Source organism: Heloderma suspectum, chromosome 10, assembly GCF_057233095.1.
Source record: "Heloderma suspectum isolate Gila_16-S chromosome 10, 16-S_ref, whole genome shotgun sequence".
NCBI classification, from domain to species: domain Eukaryota; kingdom Metazoa; phylum Chordata; class Lepidosauria; order Squamata; family Helodermatidae; genus Heloderma; species Heloderma suspectum.
Genome location: NC_139467.1, coordinates 30,085,179 through 30,111,172, shown reverse-complemented (window position 1 = coordinate 30,111,172; position 25,994 = coordinate 30,085,179). Strand labels below are relative to the sequence as shown.

The 25,994-nt window shown below is 44.4% G+C and overlaps 1 protein-coding gene across 1 annotated transcript; it reads left to right on the top strand.

Annotated features, from left to right (window-relative positions):
• The first annotated feature begins 230 nt into the window (after positions 1 to 230).
• FAM76A (family with sequence similarity 76 member A) lies at positions 231 to 23,466 on the top strand. Its single transcript, XM_084815741.1, has 10 exons — positions 231 to 346; positions 2,296 to 2,360; positions 3,972 to 4,026; positions 5,361 to 5,513; positions 6,916 to 7,070; positions 9,219 to 9,305; positions 9,851 to 9,982; positions 16,211 to 16,346; positions 18,367 to 18,468; positions 20,500 to 23,466. Exons 1-10 carry the CDS (start codon positions 266 to 268, stop codon positions 20,584 to 20,586), a joined length of 1,053 nt encoding a protein of 350 aa, XP_084671867.1. The 5' UTR covers positions 231 to 265; the 3' UTR covers positions 20,587 to 23,466.
• Positions 23,467 to 25,994: the final 2,528 nt, after the last annotated feature.

Sequence of the window (25,994 nt, the reverse complement as noted above, 5' to 3'; positions counted from 1 at the left end):
GCACTCCCGGTGACGTAAGCGTCACCCCTCCCTTTCCCTCTCCTGCTTCTTCCCATAACACCCAGACCGCCCGCCTTAAACGTCTGAGTGACGCCTCCGGTGAATCAATGGGCCTCGAGGTGCGGCCGAAGGCCCCGCCTCCGCGCTGCTGAGTGGCGTCGCCCTGAGCCAATGGCCCTGCGAGGAGGCGGGAAGGAGGCGGGAAGGAGACGGGGGCGCTCCGTCGGGTTGGGTTAGGGCTGCGCCTGTCAGTGAGGGCGGCGGGATGGCGGCGCTTTATGCTTGTACCAAGTGCCACCAGCGCTTTCCCTTCGAGGCGCTCAGCCAGGGTCAGCAGCTCTGCAAGGTCAGGAGCGGGGGCGGCTAGGCGAGGGGTCGTAGCGGGGAAGAGCGGGAGCGGCGGGCCAGCGTCGCGCTCCGCCCCCGACGTCATGCTGGAATGAGGACGACGCTGGCCTGCCTCACAGGGTTGCTGTTAAGCGTGGCTCAGGCGATGCTGCGCCGCCCCTCTGCGAACGGGGGCGGGGACAGGGTGCCCGACGTTGTCCCCGCAGCAGCCCTGCTAGGTTGGCTGGGCCGAGAGTGCGTGGCTGGCCCAAGACCACCCAGGGAGCATCATGGTGGCAGCCCAGCACTCTAGCCCAGGGGCAGGCATCCCCGTGCCCGCCGTTGGCTTTGGACTACCGTGCCCACAATCCCTGATTATTGGCCATGCCGCCTGGGGCTGATGGGAGTTGTAGTCCAAAACATCTGGAGGGTGCCCGGTTGCCTACTCCTGCTGTAACCACTGCGCCACACTGGTTCTGTGGGCCTGGCAGCTTATTATTATTATTATTAGGACAGAAAGTGCTTTGAGGAGGAGGCAGATGAAAGGGATAGAAATGTAGCAAGAATCCAAGGCTTCCGTTGTGTGCATATTTTCCTGTGAGTGAATTCAGTGGGACTTATTTCTGAGTAAACACGGCTAAAATTGGACTGTAGATTGTGGGAGATGCTGCTTAGAGGGATGATTTGAAACCGGGTAGGAAGATGCTTCCTGAGTTTGTGGGTATGACCTGAAGACCACTTAGCACAGTTTAGTAGTGATTCCCCCTTCATGTGTCCTTTATTCACCCAGACAGGGTGGATTTAGTTCTCTCTGTTATTCGTGTGGGTGTATATGACTGGCGTTATAATTTCTATTTGGGGCTTGTTAAGAAAGTATGGTACTAGTTGTCATTTAGTTAGCATATTTGTATATTGGCCTTTAGTCAAACTGCTCCCAGAGTGGTTTATAATAACATATATACAATAATAAAATCTAAGTAATAAAAGCGATACAATAAATACCATGCAGCTGTGAAAATCAGTAATAATTACTCCAGCAATAAAGCTGTTTGTTCTGAGTCAAATTAAATTGGAGGTGTTCAGCTAACAGTAATTATAAGAGTGTGAGTCGGGGGGATTAAGGAGGGCTATTTGATGGTGAAGAAAAAGGTTTGAAGATTAGAGGAAGAATAACTGTTGCAAAATCCTGAAAAATTTAAAAGTTGAGATCTCACCCTAAACATTATCATGCACTGGAAAGTGTTATTGAGTTCTTGCTTGGGCTTAATACTCTTAGGGCACAATCCTATGCTTGTTTAGACAGAGAAAAGGCCTCCAACTCCCAGCATTCCCCAGCCAGCTGTGCTTTTTGGCCTTTTCTCTGTCTAAACATGCTTAGGATTGTGCCCTTATTTATAGTTAGATGCTGCCTGTTCTGCAATGTGGTATCTAACTACAGCTAACTGTCCTGTGTTGGAATTTATATTTATAGAAATCAGTAGTATGTCCTAAGTGAATGATTATGGTCAAGAGCAGCCATGAAGGGACCATGAATTTCACTGTGAACATAACAGTTGCTCACTAGAGAGAATCCATGTTGTTTCTCAAAAGAGTCATGGCTGTCTCCACCACTAACAGAATGTGTGAATGAGGAATTTTGGGTGGGGAGACCACAGAATGATGTGAAGGATGAGCTGCAGGTGACTCCTTTTGCTTCGGCCATCTACTGCTAGAGAGGCAGCCCAGTCTGTGAGACCAGAATAAAAAGATGTATCATTTGGAACTTTGGCATTTCAGTTCTGTTGGGTATCTTGAGTCACAGCTTTTGCAGCTATCTTCATCTTTGTTGTGATGGAGTCTCTCTTCGTGTCTCCTTCCTTGAATTTATGGGTATATTAGTGATAGCTCAATGCCTGTTTTGTATATTGTTGCTTTTCTACTGGAGTCCATACATATTTACGACCTTTTAAAATCTCCTTTCTTTTTCAGGAGTGTAGGATTGCACACCCCATGGTTAAATGTACTTACTGTAGAACTGAATTCCAGCAAGAGAGGTAAGTGCTCAGACTGTGTACACTGGATTGTTAGGCACAAGCAGAAACGCCTTCTTTAAGATATGTCTCAAACAGTGCCTTTTCATTGTTTATGTTTCCCAAACAAGGGCCTTTTGTTCTGCCCTTTCTCTTCTTTCTGTGTGCCTTCAGTGCTTATTGACAGTCCAAAACACTTAAGCTTTTGTTTTAACCATAAGAGTTGTGCATTGCTTTGCTAGGGTGATTCAGTCAGGACTTCTCAGTTTCTACCCAGTTAGAGAAACACATGCTTAATATTAGTTTACTAACTAATTCTCACATCAGTTTGGAAGTTCTGTTGAAACTGATAGAGCTCGCTTCCAAGGAAGAATCTTTGGGATTACAGGCTTGGACTCTGTTCATAAGCTACCAGTGCAACGTGGCTGCTGGAAAAAATAAAATCAAAATTACATCCAGTGTGCTGGGACATGCTGCTTGATTGTTCCCGCTGCAGCTCTAGGTTGCAATTCTGGCTTGTCATGTGAGAGAGATGCCAGGATTCCTGGTTCACACATCACAAGAAACAAGCCAGGGACAGAGTTTCCCTGGCTTGTTTAGCAGCACCAGCTTGCAGCAGGAGCAATTGGGCAACATGCATTGGCATGCTGCTGTGATCACAGTAACCCAGAGCTTTTTGAAATTCAGAGTAATTGTGATGTGCAAACCAGGCTATGGAAGCACTGATCATATTGATTGTCAGAATGCATGGTTGTATTCAATGCCAGCCCCAGCAGCCCCAACAGATGTATGGCACTGTTGTTGGAATTAACCACGTGTGTTACCTCTGCAGCCATGGTGAAGGATGGGAGTTCTTTGGTGGCAGCTATGCCATATTAGATACAGATAATGGCAATTGTGGTGTGGATCCCAGTGCTTAGTGAGAAGGGAATTAAAATGTACCACATCTGTATTCTGAACCACTCTGCACAAACTGCAGCCACTGAGATTAGAATAATTACTGTGCTGTCGCTTCAGAGAAGAAGCAGATAATATTAGTAAAAACACAATTTGTAATGGTAAGGATTAAGAATGTAAACTTATACCCACTTACCTGGGACTAAAAGCACAATCCTGTTCATATCTATTCAGAAGTAAGTCCCATTGAATTTAGTGGGACTTACTCCCAGGTAAGTGGGTATAGGATTGTAGCCTAAGCCCCATTGAACCTAATGGGGTTTACTTTTGAATTGGACATGCGTAGGATTGCTTTGTAGAATGCAATTCTAGTAAAATGCCTTCTGCCCGGGTCCTGTTGGCATTGAACACTCATGAACAACTCCTATTAATGGCAGATAATTCAGCAAATTGTCCTTTCCGTCTCTATGTAGTCTGGCAGGATTTATTTCTTGGTTTTTTTCTGTAATATCTTATGCCTTTTCTATAATTTATCCAATTAAAATATTCTGAAAATTGGCCCCAGAACATAATGGTCACATAATGACCATATAAGATTGGGTAAGGCATAAGTTATATATAATTCATAAAAGTCACCAAAAGTTATTCAAAATTCTCTTCAGTTTGCTATATAATGCATAAATGCAGATCACATCATAGTTCCTTATCTTAATTTAATCCTCTTTCTTGTTCTGTTAGCAAAACGAACACAATATGCAAGAAGTGTGCTCAGAACGTGAAACTTTACGGGACGGTATGTATTAAAGTTCTTTTCTCCCTCTGTGCTGGTAATTTATCTTAATTCTTATAGGAGCAGTCCTGTGTCCCCTAGACAGCGCTCCAACCTCGGAAGGAGGAGTCAGAGATCGGACCCTCACAACCAGCATGGAAAAACTGCGCCAGCTGCCCTCCGAGGTTGAAAAGGGGGCATTTCGGTGAGCAGGGAGGGGAGGAGACTGGAGAAGCCAGGATACAAGCTATCTTGAGCCTCTTCCGGTGTCCTTCCCTCCCCCTCCAGAGCTAGATGGGCAAAAAAAGACTGGTGAAAAATTCAGGGCAGGAGGACAGGGAGGCGAAGATTTTGTGAACCGCCCAGAGAGCTTCAGCTATTGGGCGGTATAGAAATGAAATAAATGAATAAATAAATCAAATTTAGTGGGGTTTACTCCCCACCCTACATTGGATGATCAGAAGCCTCCAAGTTTGGAGGTTTCCGGTCTTTGAGGGCACAGTTGATAGGATTGCGCCCGTCGTGGTTTTAACGGAGGGGTAGACTGAAAATAGATCATGATCCACCAATGGACTTCTTGTCAATTTATGTTGGACCACCTGGTGCCTGCTGCTCACTGGACTTCTGGCAGCAAATGTCCTTGATCTGATTCAGCCAACGTACTTCCTTGTTCTCACTCAGGATCCTTTAACACAAGCTCATTATGCCTTCATTGCCAAGAGGGACTAAATACGCACCCATGCTTTCTAAATTTAAAACGCTTTAGTGCGGAGGTGGGCAGGGTTCAGGCTTGCACTAACCGGAGCCTCGTGCAAAAGACTTTGAATTAAAGAATTCGGAGACCAAGACTTTGATTTGAGTGCCAGAACTGGGTGGTACTCACAATCCTTCCACATAAAAATCTACTCCTGGTTACCCCAAGTTTTCTTCATTTCAGTGGTATAATTTAGGTTACAGGGGGAGTCTGTTGTTGTTGTTATTGTTAAACTATTGGCAGCCAGAAATTCTTTCCAATCTATTGCAAATCATCTATAGATTTACCTGGTCATACTTCTGCCACTCCTGCTTTAATGGAAAGCGGATATTCTTGCTTTTTAAAAAAGGAAAGCCACATAAGACTGTAGTCAGCCCAGCCCTGTACTAACATATAAGAAGATTGCATGAATGATCAAGGAAAGTGTTATTGCTAGCTTTGTGTTAGTTAAATGCATGTTAACATTCCCAAATAACTCTTTCAGCTCATTTAGCTGAGAGAAGTCAGGAAAGCAATTTTAGGAGTATAGAGAGGGCTGCATATATAATTAAAATATGTTTGCTAATCTCTTTGATCAGCATTGCTAATCTCTTTATTATTTAAGCCAAAACCTTGCCAGTACTGCAACATTATTGCAGCCTTTATTGGTAACAAGTGCCAGCGTTGTACAAACTCTGAGAAGAAATACGGGCCACCACATTCCTGTGAGCAGTGTAAGCAACAGTGTGCCTTTGACAGGAAAGATGACAGGAAAAAAGTGAGTATCTGTATAACTTTCAATATCCGCCCAGAGAACATTAGTTATTCAGCAGATTAGAAATGCAATAAATAAAAAAATAATTTCAGTATGGAAAGTAAAGCTGTCCGTTGTGCGGAGATTTTGAGCACCAGAAAAACATCTGAAAGTGTCATACAGATGCACTCATCGGGTTGTTCTCTATCGAGTGTTGTCATGATTTCAGCCACAGAGGGCTTAGAGAACACAGCACCAGCCTGGCTGTAACTACCAAGCACCTAAGTTCCTTCCCCAGCGATAGGGAGTGAGAGGCCTACCTCATAATTGGCTCACTGTATAGGTGGCTGGTCTCTCCTCACATTGGGGTGCCTTCAGGGAGTTTTTCTCCTTTCCTGGAACTGGGGGTTTGGCTGCCTGTTGCAGGTGTCTGTTGCCCTGATGCCTCCTTGCCTGGCTGGGTCATGGCTTCCTTGGACCTAGCTGGTTGTTTCTGGTTCAGTACCTGCCTTCCTCTCCCCACTCCACCTTTGGGGAAAAGGCTTAAGTCTCTTCTTTGTGTGCTTTGGACGGCCCATGTCCAAGCACCACATCAGTTCTGGTCCAGCCAATGTTTACTTCTGGCTCAGTCTCCTAGCTACCAAGACACCCCTGGCACTATGGTTCCTGTCAGCAAATATTGTGGTTTAATGGTCCCCTGTAATGTGTGGAGTGGCCTGATAGTTACAGTGGCATGTCTACTCAAGAGTCATACATCTCTGAGGTATCGTCCATACTGAGTGATCTCCCATTTCCCCATGTCGGTGGACCAGTGCCTCCTTGAGATCTGGCTGGGCATCCAGCGTGAGAAAGAATGAAACACTAATTCACAGAATTCAGGAGAAGGCTGTGTAAATTGGCCAATGCCTTTCTCACCAGTAATATGTGCTAGCTACAAAATATTACCTCCCAATTGTACTTTTTTTTCTTAAATAGCAGAGGATGTCTCGTTTTAACACTCACTTTTGTTTCAGAAGAGTTGTTTTTCATAGGAATGGATGGAGCAGTCTATTTCTAGTTTGTGTCATTTTTTCTATGTGTTTAATCATAAGTTCTGTCCCATTTCTGCATCAGCCAGCTTTACAAAAAACACAAAAATTCACATTGGACTAATTTCTCCCTAAAATACACATTTCTCCCTAAAATATGAATCTTCATACACAGTTTTGAGCTGAGAACTGCACTGCAAGATTCTGAGAAGTATGCAGTCCGAAGGATAACTCTGTTCTGATCTGTATATTAGTCTGAGTTGCATGAATTAGGTCGATCTGCTTAAAATGTGGACCAAACAAAATCCTTGAGCCTCCCTAGTTTTTAGATTCCAGTTTAGCTGATGTGCTTTTTCCCTTCCTGTCTGCCTTGTGGACTTCCCGTCCTGGTCTCTTAGGTGGATGGGAAGCTACTCTGCTGGCTTTGTACGCTGTCCTATAAAAGAGTGTTACAGAAGACCAAAGAACAACGTAAACACCTGAGCACCTCCTCCCGGACAAGCTTGCCAGAGAAGGAACAGTATGGCCGGCTTAGCAGCAGCCACTGCAACAGGTAATCCTGTCTCACTGCTATTGCTGCGTACTCTCCTTCCTAGCAGGTCGCTCTTTTTATTCTGTGTGCTCCTGTAATGTATAAAGACAGGGTAGCCCCACCTGCAGCAGAAAATGGAATTGGTTTTTGTGGCCAAATTATTGTGCTAATAACGCATACCTTCTTCAGTGGCCTGTTTGTTTGTTTATTTATTTATTGCATTTATATCCTGCCTTCTTTCCTCTTGCAAGGAACCCAAGGCGGCTTACATTATCTTCCTCCTCCTCTCCATTTTATCCTCACAACAACAACCCTGTGAGGTAGGTTGGGCTGAGAGTCTGTGACAGGCCCAAAGTCACCCAGTGAGCTCCCATGGCTGAGTGGGGACTAGAACCCGGATCTCCCTGCACCCAATCCAGCACTCTCACCACTACAGCATGCTGGCTCTCTAACTGTTGAATAAGTTAGGCTGGTATAAACATGGAAATGGGCAAGGGCTTTCTAAGAAGTTGGGGAAATGGCTTTAGGATCGACACAAAGGCCAGCAAAGCCGCTGTCTGCTACAAATGGGAAAAGCAGGTTTCCCCTGAACTTGATCTGGGGAGAACCTGGTACATGTGCCGCAAGTGTGGCGTGTGCACTTCCACAGTGGGCTTGGTGGCAGAACCCGCCAAAACCCTGTTTTAGAGTGATGCGAGGGTTGTTTAATCTTTGCACAACCCACCTGTTGGTTTATTTTCAGGATGGCACCGCAGCTCGTCATGGGTTAAGCCGCGACAAGGTGCAGTGGTCATGTGAACCCAATCATGTTGTTGAAGGTCTGGGCTTCGTTCCCTGCTCAATGCTGCAAATACTGGGCTTTTTCAATATGGGATTTGTTAAATAAGGCACATTAATTTCTTAGCATAGTTAAGGGAAATAGGAAGCTGTCTTATACCAGGCCAGACTGTATGTCTAGCCTTGTGTTGTCTACTCTGACTGGCAGTGGCCCCCCAGGGTCTCCAGCAGAGTTCTTCCACATTACCAGCCATCCGGTCCTTGTTTAATTGGCGATGCCAAGGATGGAACTGGGGGCCCTCTGGATGGCTACTAAGAAGAGGGCCTTTTTCGCTGTGGCACCCGTTTGTGGAATGAGCTTCCCAGAGAGGTTTGCCTGGTGCCAACGTAGTGCTCATTTCAGTGCCACATAAAGACCTTTTTATTCTCCCGGTTTTTTAGTTTCTGTATTGCATTTTACGTTTTTGCACTGCTGCCAGCTTCTGTTTGGTTATTTTTATTTTTGTATTGTAGTTTTAAACCTTTAAACTTTTATATTGTATTTTATCATCTGTATTTCATTGTCTTGTGTTTTATGGTTTTAATGGTTGTGAGCTGCCCAGAGAGCTTCGGCTATTGGGCAGTATAAAAATGTAATTAATTAATTAATTAAAGCATGTGCCACAGAACTAGGGTTACGTTTTCAGGGGAGCTAACTACATGCTAGCACACGTAATAGTTTCCTTACTCTTTTTTGCCAAGCCACTTTGGGAGTGGGGAATTTAGAATAGAGAAGTAGTGATGAGCAAAAGAGCACGTGTCTTGTACTTTTCTTTTTTCAGTCCAGATGGCTCTCCAAAGTGACTCAGCCTCATGAAATTCACTGAGTGTCATGTCCCCCCATTCTCTCTTCCTCCCTCCCTCCCTAACCTACTTCATAGCATGTTGTGGCTATAAAATGGGGAGAGGGTTCCACCCTTAAAGGCGGTCTAGAAATATTTTTAGATAGATAGAGGGGGAAACCATATATGTGACCCCATGCTGTTAATAATAAGCACAGTAACTTCTGCCCTAATCAGCAGAATCTAAAACAATTATTTGGACATGATAAACAGTCTACATACTCATCTGTACTGGGTAAGTAGCTGGGGAATGTCTGGGCTGTGGAGTGTCGTTCTTGTTAGCCTCTTATAAAATGTGTAGCCACTGAGCATGTGCAAGGTTTTTAGTGGGGGTGCACTAACAGTTATTTCACGTTTGCTTCTATTTAAGAAATGGTGCTTTATCTGGAAAGGGCTCTCGTCTCAAGGATTTTGCGGCAGCTACTGAAAGCAAGATGACAGTCCAGGATCGTGACTTATATTACCAAGCGTCCAGCTTCTTACCAGTGCCTTTGTTTGTTTCCTTTTGCAGCCAGAAAACATTATCTACATCTTCTATTCAGAATGAAATCCCAAAGAAAAAACCCAAGTTTGATGCCATATCAGCCAATGGGGACAGGTGAGCCAGTTAAATTTTGGAAGTGCAGGTGGGAGGTCTGATCTGTCTTTACTTAAACATAAGAATAATAATTGAGTACAAGTCTCAGTGCTTAGAGGCAAAAAGGAAAGTTCCTTTTCTGGAGTTGCAGGGATTTTGTGGACCCACTTTCTCCTTATGAGGAACCTTTTTGATAGATTGTATTTTTTAAATGGCCATACAATACAGTTCTAGTATTCCAGGCTGTAGTCTTCGTTTAGGCAGCTCAGAATAGAAACATATATCTAAGATAAAAGAGAGCTATTGTCAAGCAAGAGCATAAATAAATCCCCCGTTTTATCTTCCTTTGTTCTGGGAAAAGGAAAGCCTCAGCCATCTCTGAAGGCTGAAATGTCTGTTCTGCAATTACTGTGTGCAAAACGTGTTGGGATTTTTCCCTTCAGAAGGAGTGAAGTAGCAAGATAGGGTCCCTTGATGCTTACCGGGAAAGAATGAGGGGGAAATAGTTATAATTGACACTCTTGATGTGCATATTTTCATTCCTCCCTTTCCTCTCTAATTCTCAGCGTTCCTTCCTCTCCCGAGATGCTTTGCCCCCCTATCCAGAGTGCCCCGTCCGTGTTGGTGCAGTGGGCTGCGTCCCAACAGAGTCTCGGTGCCCATGATTGTCCTGTTTCTCAAGGCACTGACATCCTGAAGTGAGATCACCTATCATTTTCTCCCCTGTTTTTTTCCCAACCCTGGGAATTGTCTCATTTGTGGAAGCAATCCATGCTGAGGGATTATCTCCTAATACTCGTCGGGCAAGGAGCGTGAGCCACATTTTAGGCTGGGACTTCCAAGTGTGTCTTAATTGGTAATCACTTGCTTGACATTCTGGTTTAACTTCTGTGTAACTCTCTGTCACTTCTTTGTTGATGTACAGAGACCATATTATCCTGTATACAAGTAATGAAGTCCTCTGAGTGTGGATCCTTATATAGCCAAAATGGCACCATCCATGCACAAGAGGGAGGCATCAACAGGCTTGCCCAAAATTGGCAAAGTACAAATAAAAGAGAAAACCATGGGGGCTGAGGGCAGGAGCCCAAAAGCAACCTAATGAGGACTGAGCATGTCCAATGGGCACAGAATGCTGACTGGCTGTTGTGGAATGTGGAATGGAGTATCTTAAAAAAGGGCATGGCTGGTTGGCTGGAACTGCAACATTTGGCTGCAGGTCCCAGTTGTACCTCTGAATGTCAGATGCAGGGGGTCAAATGAGAGGAGAAGACCATAATTTTTGTGCTGTACTTGTGAACACCCATCTGGATAGGTGCTGCTGCTGGAAACAGAATATTGGACTAGATGGACCTTTCCTAAAACAATTTTTCAAGAACATTACTGAGTGGCATGGGCAAAAGTATGAGAAGGTCTTTAGCTGATTGTTTTCCTCATTGGATTCAGTCAGAAAATTTCCCTGTGTGCTACTGCTACGTTAGCACTGCAAGATTCTGTATGAAACGATGAACTTATTCCTGTTCTTATTCGTTCCACTCTCCTTCCTGCCCTCGCACTATCATGGCCTGGTTTCGCCATGAGGCTGTTGTGGCACTTGGCATGACCTCTCTTCCTCCCTATCGTGTTCACCTAGTGGCCATGCCATTTATTAACTCAGTTTTGTTACATATAATATGCCACTGTTCTGCTTGAGCCCTTGCCAAGTTGGGTTGATTGTTTATATTTCCTCTCCTATTAGCTTCTTGTTTCAAGAACTTTAGCTTAATTAAAAAAATCTGTCTTATGCTCCCCTGTGTAGCTAAACCAGCTCTGAGATTCTTATCCAACTCTCTTTGCCCCTTCTCTGCTTTTATTTCTTTGTTGCACTTACATTTCCCTCTTCCTTTGGGAAATTAAAAACAGCTCTGAGGAAATATCTTGTCCAAGCTCAAACGTAGCTGAGGCCTGATTAGCTTTTAACAACATAACAAATATTTCCCCTCCCTACACACACAAGATTTTCCCTTTCCATTATCATTTGGTGATGTGATGTTGTATTACTAGATCTGTATCAAGGTCCAATAAGTAGGAAGTTCCCAAAGTATAGGATGATTAGAGCTAAGAGTGTGTGTGTGTGTGTGTGTGTGTGTGTGTGTGTATTATTGCTGTATATGATCCAAGATCTGCCTTCCTCAAGAGGAAGGGCTCTGCTCATGGAAGGTGCCTCTGCCTAATTTTGGAGGAGCCCCCCACCACACACACCACAGCTCACTCCATTCAGCAGGGTCTCCTGACTTTCTGTGTAGCATTTTGAAGGGACTGGAAGGGCTGCCATAGGAAGGAGGAGGCAGAGAAATCCTCTTCTGCCAGCACACTTGATCCAGCTTAAATCTGGATCCAACCCATTGTGTGTTTGTCTGTCACCTTATATATCCTGTGCACTGTATAAACTTACTCAACTTGAACGTACACACACACAATTTCTGAAAGGGTTTCTTTGGAATTGAGTTCAGTTGATTAGCACAGTCTCTTGCCATGGCTGTTCAGTTCCACTGGAGGGCAGGCATAAACCAGCACAAGGAAATTCCAGGCTGATGCTCAGTAAGAACTTTGGTTTTTGAGGGAGTTGACCAGAGCTGTCTTTGAACTGGGTCTGCAGGGCTAGTGCCACAGATGTAACAGGCTGTATTCTGGCTGGTACACAGCAGGAAGCTTCACTAAATCTGCACCTAGGTGAGCCTTGAAGTTATCCAGGGCTTGATATAAACAGAGTAGTCAATGAAGACCCTTCGTGTCTCTCCACAATGGATGTTATTTAGCTTTATTCCTACCCAGGATGGTGCACACAAGCTTGCACATCTTGTTCTAAAGACAGAGGAAGTAACATTCTGTGGCTGATTCGTAATGCTTTTGGGCCACATAATTCTCACCGAGGTTAACTTGTCTCTAGTCTGTCTGTGGCCGAATGCTCCTCTATTCAAACTGATTCCCTTCACATAGAAAGCTGGATGTCAGAGAGAAGGTCTATAGCTTAGCCTTCTTCTTGGTATGCTAGCTTTCTATGTGCAGGGAATTGTTTTGTATGAAGGAGCATTCAGTCATGCGACACACGCTCACCTGCAGTATGAAATGTGACAGCCCAGACCCAGGTTAACCTCATTAGTGAGAACTAGAGCTTAGTGACTATTTACGACAGACCTGCACAACATCTGACCTGCCAAGTCGGTCATGGCTACCAGAGGCCCAATATCCTTCTTTCCATGTTCAAGGTATGAGTGCTGTTGCATATGTAGCCAAAACAGCACTATCCACCCGCAAAAGAGAGCTATCCACAGGACTAGGATAACCCCCAAGGTTTGCAGAAGTACAACCCCTCTTTGCAGGGTGGGGGTGGGTCTAGTGGTCATGGATTGCTTACTAATTGCTGACAGGAAAAAACCCAGAAGAGGGAAATGGAGCAAAGTGCCAGAAATCCTGAACAGGAACACTGTAGACTGCAACATTGTGTTACAGATCCCTCCTGGTTTTGATGCCTTCTTTGAACTGGAAAAATAGGGGTGGTGGAGCTGATGGGCTGCCTTCAGCACTGTCCTCGATAAGCTGAGGAGAGGTCATAACTGCACAGTCATTGGGAAGGTGGAAACCTGCAGCAGCATTGTGCTGCCTGCCCCAAGAAGACTGGGCAGCAGAGAGAAGGAAAGGAAGAGTTCAAGGGAGTTTATGCCCTGCTAAGCAATTGCTAGGTCCTGCCTGCCCCTCTCTCCCTGAAAACTCTGGTAGTTTTCTGGTAATGAGCAATATGACATTAGCAGATGGGAAATGCTCCTTGGGCTGTTGAGCCAGTTTCTCCTGCTCAGGAGCAACATCACCCACGCTCATGTCCACAATGGCTTGGGGGAAGCTTTGGCGTGAACTGGGCTGTACGTGGAGAACAGCAGACAGATAGTTCTGTCATTGCGGGAACGGCTACCGCTGCATCTTCATGCAGCCTGGCTCACATGTGATTGCAGGTATGGCCTGTAGCCCAGAAGGGGCAGTGCTTGCTCAGAACTGACCCGTGGACAAAAAGGCTGGAGAGTAGATAAACTGGCATAGTTTTTGAAAGTGTGCAATATTGCAGAAAAACCTCCCCCCCCCTCATTTTTATACTATTTCCTTTTCTGTTCTGTGTCTTAATTAAAGTTTCAGAACTGAATTTGCTGTCAACAGAGTTGAAATCAGTCTTTTTCTGTCTCCCCCAAGGAAAACTTTCACATGGAACATAGGGTTTCTCCTTTTGTCACTTGGGCTGTTGTTTCTATCTCCAGTGTTGATACATACATTGCATTTAATGGGTTATCTAAGGCCATCAGTGGCTGCTATTCATGACGGCTATATACTACCTTCAGTGCTAGAGGTGGTGTGCCTCTGTACGCCAGTTGCTGGGGAACATAGGAGGGAGGGTGCAGCGGCACCCCTGTCCTCCTTGTGGGATTCCCACAAGCAGCCGGTTGGCCACTGCCTGAATAGAATGCTAGACTAGGTAGACCCTTGGTTTGATCCAGCCTGACTCTTCTTAGGTTCGAATGAATCCAGACCAAGTTAGTTGCAGCTGCTTCTGAAACTAATGGGACTGAAGTTATTAAGGGCTATTTTCCCCACATTGTCCTTCAGTGGGAATAGGCATGCCCAGTCTGGTCTGGATCCAAGCATGGGCTGTTCTGGGGTGGTTTGTTAACCACGGCAGCAACCCACCCTTGTTGGATTTGGACAACACACTAAGCCGCGCAGGCGAAGATAATGAAGCAAATTGGACGGCATGTGACTGGCACGCGCAGCATGTTTAACAAGCCACTATTGCTTGTTAACCACCTGGTGATTGTGCGATCAGCGCATTGTCTTCCCTGGCTCCTGCAGTCTCCCTGTGACTTAGGATAGATATACACCAAGGATGGCAGCAATCCTTTGCCTTTCCAAAATGTGCATAAGATAGCAACCCAGTTTGCACTATCAGAAAGAGCCACTATGGCTTGTTTAAATTGGTGGCGGATGCTGGGCTCCATTAGCCTAATCATCCACCCGAGCTCGGCTTGTCAAGTTGTCTGAACCCGGGCAGCGTGTCTTGTTTGAGGGGGAAATAAACCTCAAATAACCTATGACCTGTTGTTCTTTCAGAGTTGTTTCCCCCTCAAACAAGCCATGTGCCCGGGTTCAGACAAGCCGCCTGGGTGAGTAATTGGGCTAGTGGCGCCCAGCATGCTTCACTGATGTAAACAAACCACCATGGCTTGCTTTGATCGTGCGAACCATACACATGGTTTGGGTTCGGCTGATCATGTAGGGAGAAGGAATGGATAGGGGTTGTAGGGTGGGTACAAAGCCACACGCGAGGGGTTCGGACGGCATACCAACCCGCGCTGCATCATGGGAAATTATGCAAATGGAGGGCGTGCATGCACCACACGTGGGGGAGAGAAGCCACAATGGCTTTTCCCTACGCGATTGAGCACCCTCGTGGTGTGTTCTAACACACTGATCACATTCTTCAATGGGAACATGTAAAATGGATCCACAACACTGTTTAAGGTGCTGTCTGTTCTCTTCTCCATGGGCAAGGAGTGCACCTCCAAGTACACACAGAGACCTATGGCTGCTCTACTTTACAAGTGAAACCATGGTCAAAATTTTGTACAACATCTTGGTTAAAATTCAGTAAAGACACAGAAAGGTACTTTGTGGTCTGCAAGCCGCCAGTTGGGTTTCCCTGTCTACATTAGTAGTGCAACTAGTGCAGAATGCTCCATCTAAGTCGCTGAGTGGGGCAACCTATCAGCGGCATATTACACCTGTGCTGAAGAAGCCATATTTTCTCCCAAGCTATATTTAGGGCTTTGCTAGTGTATAAAAGCCCTAAACAACTTGAGGTCTGATTATCTGAGAGACCGCCTTCTCCTCTGTAGACCCATTCGATTCCCGAGGTCATCTGGTGATGTCCTCCTGTTGGTACCACATACTTCTGAGGTTTGCTGTGCAGTTGTTTGAAGCAGGGTATTCAGAATAGTGGCACCCACTATATGGAATAATCTTCCCCCTGACATTAGACATGCACCAACACTTTATTTTTAGACAGATGTTGAAGACCCATCTGTTTATGTAAACCTTCCCTGTGTAGTGCAGCATTCCACCTTATGTAGATATGGTACGTTCTATGTATTGGCCTTTACTTTTCTTTCTATGTACATTGTTTTGAAATCTTTAGATGTAAGCAGCTTATAGATACTCATAAATAAATAAGAGATGACAGAAGTTTAGGAGAGCTGGCTATTTGCTTGTTTTCAGCAAAAAGGGAAAATGCGATTAAAAAGGTAGATAACCTTTTCCCTTCTTCCCAGGATATCCCTTGATATATTTTAGATGCATACAGCCCAATCTATGCAATTTTACTTGGAATTAAGTCTCATGGAGTTTAGCAGTGCTTATGCTTAAGTAAGCGTGCATAGGACTGCATTATCAAAGTCTGAGCAGTTGTTCACTTTGCCACAAAGTGTGGATTTTTGTTGCAGGAATGCAAACACACTAAAGATTAGGAAGAACTTTGCAATGTCAATAGCCAAGGAAGGAGTAGAATTGTCTGCATTGCTGTTGCTGTATAAAGGAAAGAAATGTGTTGGGCAACGATTTAAATTGGTGGTTGGAGCAACTTGTTTTCAATAAATGTGTTGTGCATGTAGCATGTATTACTATTTTAAATGTTGTTTACCGTCTTGAGATCATGGGATAAAGGGAGGTTTAAACATCGTTTGAATTAAAGAAATAAATCTCAATGAATGATGGCAGCTAGATGGCCATGGGGGGTGCTTTACAGGCCTGTTATTCTGTGGGACTGACCTCTCTTGTTCACGGCTTACCTCGCCTGTGAGTTGGAGCGCAGTGGTGTATAACGAGATCCCTCTTCTTGTCTCTTGTAGTTTTTCTCCAGACCTTGCCTTGGACTCTCCTGGCACTGACCACTTTGTCATCATAGCCCAGCTGAAGGAGGAAGTGGCTACTCTCAAGAAAATGTTGCACCAGAAGGATCAGATGATACTGGAAAAAGAGAAGAAGGTAATGCTCCCTTGAGCCTCCTTTGTGGGACAATGGGCCAGTTTGTTTTGGAGAGGCCTCACCGACATATGTGCATTGATGTTGTCAGGAAATGTTTGCTCGCCATCCACCCTGCTCCCCTCTGAGAAGGGTGGGTCAGAGTCTCGTCTCTGACGTTGTACCAGGTTTGCGGCATCTCTGAAACCCAGCACAACTGTGGGAATGAACCCATGTCCTCCTTACCAGCTCCATGTTGGTAAGTGAGGCAGAGAGGAGCATCCCTGTTGCACTCAGCTTCACGCTCACCTGGTGGAAAGGAATGCCCACTGTGATGACCATCATGAATAGATATGTGGACCCCTTGCACCTTCTGTCACTGTGTCTTTTTATAGGGTAAAGAATCAGCTGGTGTGCACATTAGTTTTACCCATGACCAAGGCCTTGTTTCATGTCTTTGTTTCTCTTATTCTTATTCCCTTTGTTGCTTTATCCGCTCTTTGATTTTTTCCATTATCACACTGAGTCTTCTCCTCCCCTTACCACCTTTTTATAAAAGTAATAGTACTACTGTTTCACTATATCTTTGATTTAAGATAAAAAGTGGTAGCAGTATTGTTTGTTTGAAATGTCTGCCTCGTGTTTCAAAAACAAGGCCTGGAAGTTTGCTTGCAACTGTTTAAAAAGGTGAAGATGGCTGCGTTGGTCCATTAGAAAAAAATCCAAAATCCACAGTTAAGACCATTAGGACCAACCAAAATGCCACAAAGAGCGTTCAGGTTTTCAAGCTCTCCAGAATTTGTCATCAAACTAGTTCAGCCTTCCCCAACCTGGTGCCCTCCAGATGTGTTGGACTATAACTCCCAGAATCCCGCAGCCTGCTCTGCTGACCATCACTTACGAAAACATAAAGGCCAGATACCTGCAGCACCGACCAGTGACTAGTTCATTCAGTCTGCAGTCTCCATACTTGAAAGACTGAGTCTAAGTTGCAGACCTCAGGGCCACAACATTTGGCCTTTATATGGTTTTGTTTAATGCTCTACCCCATCCCTGCTTTTTATACCATTAGCCTGATGAAGAGTTCTGGAGAACTCGAAAGCTTGCACACCCTTTTGTAGCATTTGGGTTGGTCCTAATAAAGGTATTGCATAACTGTGAGCATACAATAAAAAAGCAATAAAGTACAGTTGATAACAGAGTGCTGATATACCAAAATACCTCAGTGCTACCCTTACTTGATCACTTGTCATTTTCAGAGTTTGGCTCAGTCAGAAGAACATAAGAAGAGCCCTGCTGGATCAGACCAAGGGTCCATCTAGTCCAGCATTCTGTTCACACAGTGGCCAACCAGCTGCCCACAGGAAACCCACAAGCAGGACAGGAGTGCAACAGCACCCTCCCACCCATGTTCCCCAGCAACTGGTGTACATAGGCTCACTGCCTCTGCTACTGGAGGCAGCACGTAGCCATCAGGGCTAGTAGCCAGATCAGTGACAGCAGATTGCACATATAGTGCTGATATACAATGGCCAAAGCTGCGAACTGGGCCTCTTCAGTGAGGGGATGGTGAAGAGTAGTACTAGATTCTGGCTTATGACCCCTTGCTTTAGTGTTGGTTCCCCCTGGGGGCTTTGCAGTTCAGTTCTAATTGCTTCTGTAATTTGTATATGATGTACAATGTTCCTTCTTGCTCAAAAATCTGTTTGAGCTAAGATTCCAAGTTATGGAATACTCTCTAAACTCTTGCTCATTTTTGAGTTCGCTGTACTCAGATGTTGCGGTTGTAGAAAGTTGAATGGGAACCAGTTGTGTTCTATGGTTCTGGAAGACAAGCCAGAAGGAAATTGGCCAGTGTCAGCTAGGTTCTTGCTTTAGTTTTCAGGCTAAACGTATATTAAATTAATAAAGCACCTTATCTTATTCCCAGGAGAAGCCCTATGACAAACTTAACAGACTGGATGTCTGCAAGGATGTATCCCATTGTATGACATATATTCAGTGCAAAGGAATTTAAACTACTATATTTTCTTTTGTTTTGCAGATAACTGAACTGAAGGCTGATCTGCAGTACCAGGAATCCCAAATGAGGGTTAAAATGAACCAAATGGAAAAGACTCACAAGGAAGTCACAGAACAATTGCAGGTAACTTTATTTAACTAGATCCATCCATGAGTTATTCTCAAGAGTGACTGAACATTATTGTATTTATTTCATTTCATTTCTATACCGCCCAGTAGCTGAAACATTATGTGCATTGGGCCAGTTTAACAAGCATTCGTATTGTTGTATCTACTAATACTATCTTTCTGATAAACATAGGAAGCTGCCTTGTACTGATTCAGACCATTGGTCCATCCAGCCCAGTAGTGTCAGCACTGATCTCCAGGATTTCAGGCAGTTTTTCTTGCCCTACATGGAGATGCTGGGGATCAGACCTGGACCTTCTTCATGCAAACATCTACCGCAGTTGGTCCATCAGGCCTGGAACCTATTTGTTAGTGTTTCTGTATTGTCAGATTTTAGAATGCATAGATGCATTGACCTCCAGCGACCAAAGTACCTGTTATGTGAAATGTGTGATCATATGTAATGTGTTTGGGAGTTTAAAAAATATCACTGGGGGGCAGGATCAGTACTGCCAGGAGGAGGGTTAACTGTGAACCATTTCCCTCTTTTGCAGGTAGGAAGCTGCTGTTGGCACCAACTTTGGGGAGGGGGATTTTTTGTCAAGACTGTGGTACTGGGAGAAAGGATTAACCCTTCCTTCCTGATTCCTCCTCTCCCCCCACCCCTGGCACCCCTGTGGCTGCTATTTTTACATATTTGACATAACAGGTCATTTGATCCTAAGCTACTTGGTGTGAATCCAGTCCAGGCCTGCAGTGACTGAATGTTGAAATTTGCTGTTTAGTGTCTTTGGTAAACCTAATCTCCTTTCCTTCCCTCCAGTTACAACACAGCTGCACTCAGCACTTTTTCTAATGCGCTTTTTCAGCACATCCAGTCTCTTCAAGTCTTATGCAGAGATACACATGTGCACACACGCGCACTCTCAGATCCCATTCAGCCCATGTTGGTCTCCCAACCAGGCACAATAATCTGTGCAGGGGGGCCTTCAGGCCGCAATCCTGTTCTTCATCATCATTATTTACATTTATATGCCACCCCATAGCCGAAGCTCTCTGGGTGGTTTACAAATATGCATTAAGTCCCATTTAACTCAGTGGGATTTATTCCTGAGTAGACATGTAGGTTCTGTTAACCCCACAAGGCAGTACTCGATGAAAGGGTATTCACATCTTTCTGAAACGTGTTCTATTGCCATTTGATGCAACTGTGACACCAGACCTCAGAGCATAGGAAGCTGACTTGCATCAAGTCAGGCCGTTGGTCCATTTAGCTCAATATTGTCAACATTGACTAGTAGTTGGTCTCCAGGATTTCAGACTGGGGAGACCTTTGGCATGCAAAGCATGTGTTCTGCCAGTGGGACGTCATGGTGTTGGATCATATTGGGTTGGACCCAACCCTTGCATGGTTGGAAATCTGCTGTGTGATGGGACTTCCCCTTCTTTTCCTCCCCCCTGCATTCTCCTGTGCATGTCCCAGGTCTGCTCCAGAGCGTCTCCCAGTGTTCCAGATTTGGGGGGTGGGGGTGCACGGGGAGCTGCAGTGGGGAGCAAGATGGGTTGTGTATGCCATGGTTCTGTAGGAGTGCAGGAAACATGCCGGATGTGGTGCTAGACATAGAACTCAGCTTCCTGATAATATCCACTTTCATTGATTGGCTGCAAAGATAGGGTTGAAAACATGTGGGCAATGTCTACTGGAAATTTCCCAAGGCAGAAGGGTACATGGGTAAGATCCACAGTGGTTAGGGACAAGGCTTCAGTGCTTTCCCCATGTTGAGTGGCAAAATTAGAATAAATTATGCAGAATAATACAATTTCAGGATAAATTAGTTTGCATAATTTATTCAGGTCACAGAACGGAGTTTTTCTCAGTGCAGAATTTTTTATTTTATCTTTATTTTAGTGCAAAGTGTCCACTGCCTTTCTTGCTTATATTCTTTCTTTTCCGATCCAGGATTCTGTGTAGTTGCCAGCAGTTACTCTAACTACAGTCCAGCGCATTCAAATACTCATTTTTCTCTATTTATTTTCCCCCCAACAGGCCAAGAACAGAGAGCTCCTAAAACAAGCTGCAGCTTTATCCAAGGGCAAAAAACCTGAGAAGTCAGGAGCGATAACTTCCCCGTAAATACAATACAGGAACTCTTCCCACACTAACGATTCTTTCAGCTACAAACCCATTTGGTTCCTTTTCAGAACCTCACTTTGATTGTTATTGCTATGGAAACCTCTGTGTGTGACCATTCAATAGCATGCTTGAGTGTTGGGTTTTAATAACTTGTTCTGCTGTCATAATACAACAACGAGGGTGGTTGGTGGCATATCTTCCACCATTCCCCTCCTTCCAAGCCCATGAACAAAACACTTACAGTGTAGAGAGTTTCTCATTTGGTTTTATTATCACTATCATTGAATTGGTAACGAAAGAGGGATTGTGTTGGCATCGGATCCTCCATAGAGTTGCTTTTTCTTTGATGGGAGCCAATTTTAATACTTTATTTGCATCTAGCATTTTAAAGGGAAATACCGAACTCTGCTTATTTATAGATTGCTTATGTGTTGCCCTGGTATTCAGAGCACCTTGAGACCATTTCTCAAATATTTCCCAAATAGTTCCATTCTGCAGAATTGGTGGTGGGGATAGATCATCAACTGTCTATCTGGATTCTAGAGGTTTAAAGGTCTCTTGGCAAAATAATTGGGGACATGAATTTGGAGGAATGATGGTTCACTAATTAGGATTTTACTTATCCTTTGTTTTTATTATGCTAACTTACGTGGCATTGCTTTTTCTTTTTTGAGAATAGTGCTGAGTTGGGTTCTTGAGGGTTCTGTCCCTGATCCAGATTTAGCTGCTCTTTCTTCTCTTCTTTCATTCTGTTTGGGGTGGTGGAGAGAAAGTAAGTATTCTGCTCTGATCAGAGGTGGGGTGAAAGCACTGCCAAGAAATGTGGAGTTAATTCAGTGGTAGCAAGGCACAACTATGCAGGGTTTCTAGGGATCTGGGCAGAGAATGGGCACCACTTTTCCAGTTAACCTGGCAGCAATACAAAAGGAGTTTGGAGCATGCTGGGAAAGAAGGGTGGATATTTCCTGAAATGATGGTATTGACTTTACAGGAAAATGAGACTGCTTGGAGTGCCCCATAAGGTCAACAGAGAATCTAAACTCCTAATCCCTATCCTAATTAGTGGAGAGATGAGATGAACTCTGCAACTGTTTGAGCACTGCCTTAGAGGCATCTCTTGGAAAATAGCAAGCCTTCAGATGCAGCTGAGATCACTGCAAGTAGGTCTCTGGCCAAATCACTGCCTTGTACTGAGCCCAGTTTGAACAGATGGGTCAGGGAAGAAAGCCCCTACTGCACAAACACACTTAGCACAGCAATCCGAGATGCGAACTTCACCTTTTTATAAGATAAGGGACATCTGGGATGATTTTCTTCAATAGCACTTTGAAGACCTACAAGCCTTGAACGTGGAAGAAAGAATATTGAAAGAAATACACTGCTGTGGGTTATTTATTTTTATCTTGTTTTGCTTTTAAAAACAAAGGCTTGGCATTGCACTGGAAGGAGTGTAACAGCAGAAACCTAATTTTTATACTTAAAACGTTTTTAGGAACAACCGATTCAAAGAAATTTAACTGGGATTGGTTGTTAGCTTCCTCGGTCTACAAAAAAATAAAGTCAAGGAGAAGGATTTTTCTGTAAATATTGTTTTTTTTCCTAAATTGTGACAATTTGATCATGCATTAAAGTGGGTGATTTATAGTGATGTGTTTTTTTTCCTACGTTTGTAACATTGGCAATTTTGAAGAGATGCATTGATTTGTACAAAAAGAAATGTAAAATAAAAAAATGTGGTTTGGGGGAGGGGGGATCTTTCAGTGGTTTCACGTTTTGATATTTTGTCTATGCCTTTCTTGGTTGAGTCAGCAAAAAGAATCCATTTTTTCCCTTGGCTTGGGCCTGATCCAGCCACAGGCCGTTGGCGTGAAGCACAAAGAGCTTTTGGTGCTATTGTGGAATTTGATGTATGTAGAGGATTAAACAGTATTTTCTGTAATGAAGGTTTCTTGTTTGATATGCCTGCTTCAGTCGTGCCACATCACTGCAGCTATGTTATTTGTTTAAAAACGGTATCTACTCCCTCAGGATTTTCTCCTATCTATCTAAAGCAGGGTGCAGCACCTCAGGCACAGGGGCTAAATCCAGTGCCAAATCCAGCCCTCCAGAATTCCCCAGATAGCCATGGCCCCTTTACCTGGCCTCACCCTCTTTCTCCCAACCACCAACTATTTGGTGGTTTCCCAGGTTTTGTGCAGTTTTCCCCTAATCTAAAAGGTTGGCATGCCTCTCCTAAGGCTGAGTTACTGGCAGTAAGAGATTTAAGTTAAAATAGGCTGGATTTTTTGCATTTTGGCCCTGGTCCTTTTGTCTTTGGCCCCACCCACCATGGAACGCAGCCCCCAAGAGCGTCTCTGAAATAGAATTCGGCCCTCGGACCGAAAGAAGTTCAGCACCCCGATCTTCTGGAAAGGCTCCCAGAATAGCATACAAATGGCATAAGACTGCACTTTTCTTTCCCACGTGAGAATATCTCATGAACTAAAACAAAGCTGGGAATATCCTTGACTCCCACTAACTTGGAACACCCCACTTACTATTTTATCAGGCCCAAACTACACATTATGAGAAATGCATTGCTCCCACTGTTCTCTCCCTTGCAGTGTTTTCTTCAATGACATGCCGTGCCGTATATTACCAGGCAGATGTAGGTATGGGTTGCTGGTGTGGCTACTCTTTCCATCTAACATGTAGTATAGTGATTCAGGACCCAGTGTGTGCTGCTTAGCCTTGTTTTTCCTCGCAATAGCCCATAAATAATTATATTGCATTTCTGTTTTCAGAGTAATTAATCTACATTATCTGAATAACCCTTACAACAGCTCTGTAAAGCCAGCCAACATGATCCTCATATACATTAAAGCAAATGTCTGAAATGTGAACGTTGACAGTCCTAGACCAACTTTCTTTGAGTGTTTGAAAATGCAGAGATAAGCTAGTGAATGTTGATTGTCATCTAAACCTGTCTTCAGCCATTCACAAAATTCGTCTGACCTTCTCAGCCAAAGTCACATGTGAAAGTTGACATATACTTTTAGAAAGTGTTACTTGCAGTCATACATGTATATAGGAGCTAATTTGTAGACTGCAATGTGTCAGAGTTGCGTCAGTGTTTACCACAGATAGTCGGAATAAAGGTAAAGGTACCTACTGTGCTAATTTGCAGATGGTGGGGGTGGGGGAGGAGAATGGAAATGTGTACAAAATATAAGCAGCCCTGCTTAAGTTACCTAACCCACCTCCAAATCCCAATTAAAAAACACTGGTACGAGTTTTTTAAATCAGTGTTTAATTGTAAGTTAAAAAAAAAACAAAATTAAAAAAAAATCACAAGTGGACCTATATACAGATATTTCATCTCCTTTTATTGACGTTTATGTATTAAAACTGGGAGAGAGCAAGAGGACAGGAAGGCCTGGCATGCTATGGTCCATGGGGTCACGAAGAGTTGGACACGACTGAACAACAACAATGTATTAAAACATAAGAGCCCTGCTGGATCAGACCAAGGGTTCACCTAGTCTAGTGTTCTGTTCACACAGTGGCCAACCAGCTGTCGACCGGGAACCCACAAGCAGGGCATGAGCACAACAGCACCCTCCCATCCATGTTCCCCAGCAACTGGTGTACAGAGGCTCACGTTCTAATACTTAAATACCAGTATGAGTGAGGGCCAAAGGGGACACTAGGCTGTTCACACAGCAATTGTGTGAATGGCTTTATTAAAGCAAACATGTACAAAGGGGCTGTTATGGATTGGGGCCCCAGCAGGAGCAAAGGGCTTAAGCTCCCCTACCCCACCAAAGGTCTTAATCCACATCAGACTGCCTGCACCTGTTACTTACTTTGAAGGCGTTCGCACAACTGTTCATTCTTGTGTGAATGGAGTCTGGTCTAGTTTCCCTTGGATTCCTGCAGCCACCCCCCCCCCTTTAATATTCACCTCACCCTGAGCCTGAGAGTGCTTGGGGGCGGAAGGGATGCCTTTTGGGGAGGAGTTCCCCATTTCACACAGTTTGTCCATAAAGATGGAATGTTTGGTCTCCAATTAAGACTTGCCAATGATTTTTAAACAATGGCCATTGTCTTGAGCCACTAGGTACGCAGTGGCTTTCCAGGATCTCAGGTGAGGAATGGGGGAAGTTCCCACCCCTGCTACCAAACCCTTAAACTCTAGTCACTCAGAAGCAGAGGTATATTTATAGCAGCACATGCTGGTCATTCCAGTGCATGGGTAAGCAACATGTTTAGGGTTGTGGGCACATTTGGCAATTTGAAAAACTGTCATGAGTACCACCACAAAATGGCTGCCATTGGAGGGGTAGCTAGCCATAAAAGACAAGTAACTTGCCCAAAAGACAGTACAAGGCTGAGGTGGGGTCTGAGCCCCAACACTCTTAACAGCTCCTTTGAACTAGGGATGCTGGAGTAATTTGAGATGGACTAAAATGACTTTGGACTGCTAAAAATCCGACCTGTGCAATCTGCTGCAGAGTGGCCTCCTCAGCCCACACGGAGTCCATGGACTTTCAGATCTTTTTTTTTACTTTCCCAAAATTTAGGCAAATCTATTTGTGGGAAAATATGCACGTTTCTGCTCAGACTGGTAAATATACATGGGGAAAAGTTGAATGGAATGGGGCACAATATGCTAAATGTTACGTACTAACATAAATTACATAGATGGTTTGTTTGTTTATTAAATTTATTAATCGCCCATCTGGCTAGTCACCCAGCCACTCTGGGCGATGTACAAAGTATATAATAAAACAGTTTAAAACGATAAAATTCTACAGTAAAAACATTTTCTAAAATACCCTAACCCACCCCAAATGCTCTGCCCTGACGCCAACTACAGAACTGAAGCCCATGGCCCCAGCTTCAGGCTGGGTCAAGTGCCAAGTTCATGCATGATGTAAGACGTAGGACTGGTTTGGAAATACTTGTTCAAATTTCATTGCTCATTGTGATGTTCCTGCCCTGGGTTATACCTTCTTCAGCTTCCACCTGTTGAAACTACTCTACTCCAACAATTCTCCTAATTGTTGTGAACCTTCTTAAGGAATTATTTCCATATTTTCCGTAAAACAAACAAACAAAATCAAATTTGTCTGTGAACAGATGCTGGAACACATGACACTGCCCAATCCACAAAATGCACACAGGACAGATTTCACGAAATCCGAACATCCCTGCTTTGAACCTGCACTTCTCAGCACCAACAGAATTAGAGAGCAATCCTACGGGGGGTGGGAAAGCCACCTCTAAACTCGGAGGCAACCGCCCATCCGCTGCAGGGTGGGAGGAGCGGTGAGGAGCAGATCTCTTCCACGCTCCTGCCACACTGCTTTCACGGCTAGACAGCCAATTTTGGTTGTCTGGCCGTGGGACCTCAGAGCACAGGGTGG